At 47.7% G+C, this 9294-nt stretch overlaps 1 protein-coding gene across 1 annotated transcript in view; it reads left to right on the top strand.

The window, feature by feature from the left end:
• ALPK2 (alpha kinase 2) overlaps positions 1–1417 on the top strand; it is a 131179-nt gene extending 129762 nt beyond the window's left edge. The window contains exon 12 of the mRNA XM_008065201.2: positions 1145–1417. Coding sequence (XP_008063392.1) covers positions 1145–1361 — 217 coding nt within the window. The 3' untranslated portion in view covers positions 1362–1417. The remainder of the gene's footprint in view (positions 1–1144) is intronic.
• Positions 1418–9294: the final 7877 nt, after the last annotated feature.

A 9294-nucleotide genomic window follows, 5' to 3' on the forward strand; every position in this document is an offset into this window, starting at 1 on the left:
GGACTGCCCAGGTTTGTGTATGTATTGCTTCCAGGTGGTTATTCCCATGGGAGAGCTCACCTGTGGTGAGAAGGCAGGCCACTGGGACATCTCAAGAAGATACCACTCATAGGAGAGTATGTGGCTGGCACTATGTTTACCAGACTCTGCCTGGTGCTGTGTTCACCCGGGCTCTACCATGCTCTGGGAGGAGCTGTGACTGGACTCAGTGTGTGCTCAGAGAACTTGGGGACTTGCTGGTGTGTGGCAGGAAGACTTGCAGGGTCACTTTTCCAGTTACAAAACAAACCACCAGAGCCTACTTTTAGAAATCCTGCCCAGAGCCCAGGAGGCCTGAGCTTTTAGCCGGCTTTTTGATAAATCTGCAGGTGACTGGAGAGACTTGGCGGTCTGAATTCTTGTTCATTCAGGGAGGACCCTCACCTGCCGTGATCAGGATGGGAAAACATGATCACTTACAGTCTGAGTATTAAATGTCCCAACCAAAAGGGATAGCCCCTGCGACTACTCCTGGCCAGGGGTCACCCTCCCTCCATCCCTGCTGGAGACACAGGCTCGGCCAGAGACAAAGATTGTTTCCCCTCCCAGGACAAGCTGGGATGTCATAGAGAGCTCTGCCATAGCAGAAAGACTCTTATCTCTCACACCAGCTTGTTTTGTGTTCTTGGGCTAGTTCGACAACAACTTCTCAGGTAAATTCCTTCAGCTGTAAAATTGAAGGGTCTAAATTCAGTCATTTCTTTCAGTTCCAAAGTTCTAAAAGTTCTTTATTCAGAGCCTCTGGGTGGGATGGGGTGGTTTTCAGATCCCGAAGAGATCTCAGTTTTATCAGAATGACCCAGCACTATTGTTAAGGCCAGGAGGAAAAGGTCAGTCATATGCTTGTGCGTTGCAACTGGGGACACCTGGGACTTGTATCCTCACAGAGTTTGATCTTGTATGTCAACAGGGCTTTGCCTTGACTGAATTCCATAGTCTTTGTTCTTTTCTTTACTGACAGTTGCATCAACCATGTGGCCATCTAGCCTAAAATAGGAATATATGTATTTTCCACGCACCATTAGTTTCCTCTTTCAATTTTTCCTTTTTAAACTGGTGAAGTGCCCTGTTTTGACAAGTTGTTTCCTTCTGCCCAAACTCACAGGTACAAAGGATTTCAAGGCAACTGTTCCATGACCTTCATCGATCAGTTTAAAGCACTGCACCAGTGTAACAAGTATTGTAAAATGCTGGGGCTGAAATCCCTTCAAAACAACAACCAGAAACAGAAGAAGCCGAGCCCTGGGAAAAGCAAGATTCAGACAAACTCCACCGCGAGGAGGAAGACAGAGGCTGGGACCCCGACAGAAAAGAAAACCTGACATCCCTCTTTAACGTACGGCCATCGGCCAGCGGCACACAGTCTTGCGAGTGGAAACCGGAAACATATGGCCTGCGGTGGGTGGCAATCCTTGTTCCCAGCTGACTGTGCTCCGAGATGCTTCTAAGCCCGTCACCTGCTGTCTTTGCCGACATGTTTTCGGAACAGGATTTGTGACCAGATGTCTGGGGAGACTGAACCGATTGTCAGTCCCAAAGACAGTTCATTCTTTGTCTGCACGTTTAGCATTTTTACCAGCCTCACGTTGCGTGTCTACTTGTGTATTTGCACATGATTGTGTTGTCAAGGACTTGGTATTGAGCAGAGTCTGTTCAAACCCAAATTCTTCCTGCCTCTATCCCAAACCCTTGGATTTCTAGACGTGTTCTGCTGTGATGGAAACAAGAATCATGAATTTCCAGTGGGTCAAGTTGTTGTCCTTATGTCGCACAGGCTATCGCTGGTAGCAGTTGGTTCTGAAACGTAAAGCCATGAATCACACGGCCAGTTATGATGTTCTGTTTAATTAAATTCATATTTAAACAAAAAGCTTAAGATGCATTTATCATCATAGATGCATTCTCTTTAGAATTTGTGCCATGTTCCACATTCCCCTGGGATTGAGTTATTTAGTAATTCCCTGATAGGCTTACCAGGGCTCAAAATGTTTGCATCTGTCTTTCCCTCCTTCTTACGTTACAACTTAGGTTCAATCACTTTCTACTTTGCTCCCTGAATGCGGGCTCCCTAAATCCAGGGCTGATTACACCACTAGGAGTTCTAATCCTGGTGGGTGCACCAGCTCACAGGGATCCTGGCACCCCCACTCCTCATTCCACATGGGTCTCCTTACAATCTGAGCCTCTTCTCTACCAGTTTAGGTCATGCCCAGCTGTAAAGCAGAATGGCAGTCACAGTTCACACGAGTCAAAAGAAAGCACAAAGACAGCTCAGGGATGGCTTTATGCTTCCCAAAGTTATACAAATGTCTTCTGCAGGCAGCCCCTTTGGGTCCCCTCCCACTGTGGGCGCTTTTCTGCCCTCTCAATAGATCCTGCTTTAAAAAAAAAAAAAAAAAAAAAGAATGGCTGCTACCAGCTGGGCACAGTGACACACATCTGTAATCCCAGCATTTTGGGAGGCCAAGATGGGAAGATTTCTCAGGCAATCCTCTTGCCTGAGCCTCCCAAAGTGCTGGGGTTATAGGCTTAAGCCACCGTGCCTGGCCAAGTGTACTTTCTTTGGTAATAATTTATAATTATCAAAATAATACCAATGCAAGTATTAAAACAATTTTTTTAAATTATAGAAAGATATAAATGGAAAGTCATAGTCAGCCTGCAATCCTCTTTTCACCAACTGACTGAGATTCATCCCTTGGAGAGATGGTCGGAAGGAAAGGGTTTTCTTTTCTTTTTTTTTTTTTGAGTTGGAGTCTCACTCTATCACCCAGACTGGAGTGCGGTGGCTGCTCCCGGCCACCGCAGCCTTGACTTGCTGGGCTCCGGCCATCCTTCCGCCTCAGCCTTCCACATAGCCAGAACTACAGGTGCGCACTACCACGCCCGGCTCATTTTTTTGATTTATTGTACAGATGAGGTCTCACCAAGTAGCCCAGGCGGGTCTCGAACCTGTGGGCTCAGGCAATTCACTCACCTCGGCCTCCCAAAGTGCGGGATTACAGGCTGAGCCACCGAGCCCGGTGGAAAGGGTTTTCTACTCGCAAAGCGTGTGTCTTGCTGCCCAGGGTGACTCTCCTGGAAGGAGCGGTCCTTGCCTCTTTCCACAGATGCTTGTATTGTCTTTTCCAAAGTCCCTTTATTGTTTATCATAATCCGATCTCATCTGTGTGAAAACATTTGAAAGACAGGGACAGAAGGGGCTGTCAGAGTGAGATCTGTCACAGCCTGGGCTCCGAGGGGCAGCCTTGTGTGGGGTCGTGCTGCCATCTGTCTGGTCACCCTTTGTTCTGAGATGAAGTGCTGTTTTTCTTGCACAGTCTGATAACATGAGTGTGGTGTGGGCTGTCTCACACCCACCGTGTTCTGGAGGCTCACAAGTGTCCACGCTCGCTGACATGACTTTAACTCTATTCGCAACACATCCACTGGCTGATTTTCCCATGTGAGCATGTTAGGAGGACTGCAAATACGATGAAAGTGCAACCCAGGTACTGAGCTAGGAGATCCCCTGTGGATCTAGCTGGAAACTGCATACCTTGCTGCTGCCTACACAGTGGTCACGTACTTGCATCTTGGTCTCCTTAAAGGGCTCAGCAATGGAGCTCGGTGACGAGCAGACCAGAAAAACAAGGGAAAGCATCCTTCAGATGGGCCCGTGTTTTCAACAGCAGGCTTATCCTGAGGGAGCATGGCAGGGAAAGGAAACCTTCCTGGCAGTGGTGCCCTGTTTTGGAGCTGCCTGGTGTCGGCCGTGCACTGGCTGGCTTGTCTTCACGGCTCATGCTACCTTTTCTCCCAGCCATGCCTCTGACAAGCCTCATCATAGCAAAGGGTCTCCACGGAGTCTTAGAGAAAAGAATTGTTGCCAAAAAAAGTCACAGTTATTTTCTAATTATAAAGTGCTCTGTTTCTAAGTAGGCATACAGTTTTGTGTGCGCATCAGGCGTGCGCTCAACAGGATATGGCAGGAAGGGGCCTGCAACAACCCGCTTCTGGCTCGTTCTCTTGGTGTACGCTCTGTTCCTCTTGACCGCTGGTGTCAGAGAGAACAGGACGCTATTTCTCCCCCAGTGAGATCTGTAGATGTCACTTGGGCCTTACTAGCTTTACGAGAATCCAAGAAGCACAAAAGCCTCCTAGCACAGGGCCCGTCTTCCAATCCTGCTGCAGCAACTCTGACACCCTGAGAGGGCCGGCTTGTCCTGACGCTCTGCTGTGAGCACTGAAAGGCAAGATGGGAGCACGGAGAGTCGGAATGGAAGCCAGTTTCATCCTGGTGATCACATGGGGTGGACCTGGGCTTCAGATTTCGGATGCGATGAGCAAATTTACAGGCACGATTTGTGCCAATACTTCAAGGATTTTTAAAATTCTATTTTTTACAAGAGGCCCAAACAGTTCCAGGTAGAAATCATCTCAGAGACTTTTTTCAAATTCATGAGGTTTTTGTTTTTTTGTTTTTTTTATCACATCTGATCAAGAAAAGCCAGCCGGTCAGCTGCCACTGTTGGGCCCAGAAGTATCAGAAGCAATTCTATTGAGATATGTCGCCTCCACTTCCCACTCCATCTGTCATCTCCCCTTTGTCCCTCTACGTTGATGTGGAATGACAAGCTCGTGGTCTGCTATTTTCTTTCTTTTTTTTTTTTTTGAGTCGGAGTCTCACTCTTTCGCCCAGACTAGAGTGCAGTGGCTGCTGCCAGCCACCGCAGCCTCGACCTGCTGGGCTCCGGCGATCCTTCCGCCTCAGCCTTCCGAGTAGCTGGAACTACAGGCACCCGCGACCACGCCCGGCTAATTTTTGATTTATTGTAGAGATAAGGTCTCGTCAAGTTGCCCAGGCAGGTCTCGAACCCGCGGGCTCAGGCAATCCACTCACCTCGGCCTCCCAAAGTGCTGGGATTACAGGTTGAGCCACCGAGCCTGGCTGCTACTTTCTTTAGTGACAATTTGCCTACAGGACTTTCCTTGGTGTCTGATACCACCACAGCTGGTGGGTGGCTTAAGCATCAGAAATTGATTGCCTCACAGTTCTAGAAAGTGGAAGTCCTAGATCAAGGTTTTAACAGGGTCTCTCTGGGGAAGCATGTATTCTGGGCCTCTCTCCTAGCTTCTGAAAGTTCCTTAGCCTTGGGCAGCATCACTCCAACCTTCATGTGGCATTCTCCCTGTGTGCATGTCTGCAAAACTTCCCCTTATTATAAGGATACCAGTCGTATTGGACAGGGCCCACCCTATGGACCTGGTTTTCACTTGGTAAATAGCCTCTCTCCATATAATGTCATATTCTGAGGTACTGGGGCTTGGGACGTCAATATAGGAGTTTGAGGGGAGACGATTTAACCCATAATAGTGTCTTCACTTTTACCTCCACATCCACTTCCAGGCAGTTTGTTCAGACTCGAAGTCCAGGACAAAGAAGTAGAGATGTTGTATGCACAGCCCATTCAGTGCTACCACCTTCCTGGCATCATGGTGGGCACCCAGGCCACAAAATGTTCCCTGATTCTCTTAGAGCCTACCCACGCTTCCAGTCCTGACATTCCCAGAGAAAGATAATCCTTTGAGTGCCTTGGTTTCGTTTTCTGTAGCCTTTTTTTTTTTTTTTTGAGTTGAAGTCTCACTCTGCTGCCCAGGCTGGAGTGCAGTGGCACGGCCATGGCAGCCTAGACCTGCTGGGCTCAAGTGATCCTTCTGCCTCAGCCTTCCAAGTAGCCAGATCTACAAGCATGTGCCACCGTGTCCTGCTAATTTTTTGATTTATTGTAGAGATCAGGTCTCACCAAGTTGCCCAAGCTGGTCTTGAACCCATGGGCTCAGGCAATCCTCTAACCTCAGCCTCCCAAAGTGCTGGGATGATAGGCGTGAGCCACTGCCCCTGGCCCCTTTCTGTAGTCTTAGAGATATCTCTCCCCTTCTCAAAAGCCAGAAAGGTGTTCATTGCCATCTGTTGCATAGCTGTCCCCGAATCCCAGGACCCGGGCTGCGATCATTCTGCCTTCTCCCTGTCCCAATCCACTCACACTGTGACCTTAGCATCCCAATGGGAAAAGCTGTCCTTAGTGGTCTCTGACTGAGCCAACCTATAGTTGTACCATTTAGACTAGCTGATTAAGTTGGGGAAAAAGTGGCACCACTACTCTGTATCTCTCCTCCTTCCCTGCTAAATCCTCTCCTTAGTTCACACCACCTTCTGATACACTGTGCGGCTTGCTTGTTTATTTTCTTTTTTGGGTTGGAGTCTCACCCTGTCACCCAGACTGGAGTGCAGTGGCACGTTCCCGGCCACCGCAGCCTCGACCTGCTGGGCTCTGCGATTCTTCCACCTCAGCCTTCCAAGTAGCCGGATCTACAGGCGTGTGCTACCACGCCCGGGTAATTTTTGATTTGTTGTAGAGATGAGGTCTTCCCAAGTTGCCCAGGTGGGTCTTGGGTTTCGAACCCACGGGTTCAGGCAATCCACTTGTCTCGGCCTCCCAAAGTGCTGGGATTACAGACTGAGCCACTGAGCCCTGCTTACTTGTTTATTTTCTTTGTTTGTTTTCCCAGGAGAATGTGAGCTCTAAGAGGATAACGATTTTTATGTTTGGTTGACCGATATAGCCATAAAACCTAGAAGTGCCTGTAACACAGTATATGCTTAAAAAAAAAATCTGAGCCCGCGAGTTCGAGACCCGCCTGGGCAGCGAGACCTCATCTCTACAATAAATCAAAAAAAAAAAAAAAAAAATCTGAAACAAGGCCAGGCATGGTGGTTCACACCTGTAATCCCAGCACTTTAGGAAGCCAAGGTAGAAGAATTGCTTGAGCCCAGGAGATTGAGACCAACCTGGGCAACTGTTAGGTCACACTCCCAGTGAGGCCTTCAGAATGTTGGGTCAGGCCTGCTGGGGGTGTGGGTGTCTGGTGTGCAGTTCGATGCCACGTGAAAGATGTCAAGAATTGCACAGAAGTTAGATTAGAAAATACAGTTTATTTTAAAAGTAAATTAGAAAGAGAGAGGAGAGGAGAGGAGATTCACCTCCCCAAGGTAGGAAGGGGCCAAAGCCAGGAAACATGGCGACAGCTATAGCTCAAAGAACCCATGGCCACACCAGAGTCTAGTAAGGCAATGGCGACAGGTTGCTTGAGGTTGAATGTTTTTAAATATTTCCCTTTGATGGGGGCAGGTCGTTAAGATAGTCGGGTGGCAGTCTGCTACATGTCATCATAAAGGGGCAGGTAAGTACAGGTGATGACATCAAGTGATGGACAGCAGGCAGATGGGTGAGCTAGTCACATGATTGCTGCCATGGTGATGGGGTCTGTCTGTGTCACCAAGGGCTGACTAGGTTAACTTGGGTCTTCTGGGTAGAGGCAAATACCTGAAATAGAAAAGCTAATTAGCACAAAGCAAGCTGTGGAGGGAGTTGTGAAACAATTATCAATAACGACCTCTGAGAAATTGGTTCTGTCCTTGGTTAGTGATTAGAGGGTAAGTTAAATGGACTGCTAGAAAAACATGAGATGGGCCGGGCTCGGTGGCTCAGCCTGTAATCCCGGTGCTTTGGGAGGCGGAGGTGAGTGGATTGCCCGAGCCTGCAGGTTCGAGATCTGTCCCAGCAACTTGGCGACCTCATCTCTACAATAAATCAAAAATCAGCTGGGTGTGGTAGTATGTGCCTGTAGTTCCAGCTACTTGGAAGCCTGATGTAGGAGGACTGCTGGAGTCCAGCAGTTGAGGTTGTGGTGGCCAGGAGCGTGCCACTGGGCTACGGAATGAGATTCTAACTCAAAAAAATAAATAAATAAAATGAGATTTAGGCAGTGTTAAAATGGCTGTTCATTGGGTATATTAAATCCATGCCATGTCCTTTCAGCAACATAGCACAATCTCATCTCTAAAAAAAAAAAAAGCAACAAAAACTGCATCAATTGTGCATTCCTCTCTCAACAGCCCCCAATTTACAAACGTGGTCTGTGTTTAACAGTAGATATTTCTCTCAGACTGTGAGAAGGATTGTAGCTGTTTTTTTCATTTCTCTGTGTGCTGAGTATACAAGGGCTGATCCCCCCAAAATGGAATTGTCAGGTTTCCCCCACTAGGTAAGTGTTCTAGGAACCCATCAGCATCAGTGTATCAGCTAGCATTGTTGTGAGAGGCTGCGTTCAGCTTCAGTGAATGTTGGGGGGGAGATTCTTTCAACATGTTTGCCCATTTCATAATGGGTGATTTACGAGTGCACCTGCCCCCCCACATTGAGTGTTTAGCAGTTTTTGGAAAGAACTGCCTGACCCCCGTGCCTCACCCTCCCTGTTCACCCCATCTTACACCGAGTAACATTTTTTTGTTTCCTTGGATGAAAAAAAAAAAACAGTCCTCAAAAAGAAACGTTTCGCTGATGTGGAAGAGGTGGAACAAAAAACAGCAGAAACACTAAAAGGCATCAAAATTGACAAGCTCAAAAACTGTTTTGAGCAGCGGAAAAAGCATCTTGATAGATGTATGACATCAAACAGAGAGTACTTTGAAGGTGGCTGAAGTTTAAACATGTCAGAATAAATACACAATTTTGGATAAATGAATTCTGCTTCCATAAAATTCATTCATTCTGTTCATCTCAGTGAATTTGAGGAGAAAATTAGTAAACACCCACTGTTCCCCATCTTAACATGGAAGCCGTGAGCTAACAAGCCTGACCTATGCCCCTCTGACTGCGGACCGTGGAAATCACCCCCCCCATCCCCAAGCTGCTCTTCCAGCTTAGATTGATTCCGTTTTTCATGGGAAGCATGTGAGGTAGAATTCCTATCTCCACCTCTCATTTCTTCCAGCAATCTTTTCCAGTCTTCATGATCCTTTTTTGATGGCTCTGTAAGTAACTGGCTGTGAAGTCAATTTCATGTGTCTGCTTGACTGGCTCACAGGGTGCCCAGATATTTGGTTAAACATTATTCTGGGTGTGTCTATGAGGGTGTTTCTGGAAGAGATTAGCATTTGAATCAGTGGACTCAGTCAAGCAGTTTGCCTCCTCTCTGTGGGTGGGCCCCATGGATCCACTGAGGCCCTGATAGTACAAAAAAGGTTGGGGAAGGGAGGATTCACTTTTTCTTTTTTTTTTGAGTCAGAGTCTCACTCTGTCGCCCAGACTGGGGTGCAGTGGCCGCTCCCTTGACCTGCTGGGTTCCGATGATCCTTCTGCCTCAGCCTTCCGAGTAGCTGGAATTACAGGCACGCGCTACCACGCCCGGCTGATTTTTTGATTTATTGTA

Source organism: Carlito syrichta, unplaced genomic scaffold (assembly GCF_000164805.1).
Source record: "Carlito syrichta isolate Samal-C Ts95f unplaced genomic scaffold, Tarsius_syrichta-2.0.1 Scaffold308187, whole genome shotgun sequence".
Classification (NCBI taxonomy): domain Eukaryota; kingdom Metazoa; phylum Chordata; class Mammalia; order Primates; family Tarsiidae; genus Carlito; species Carlito syrichta.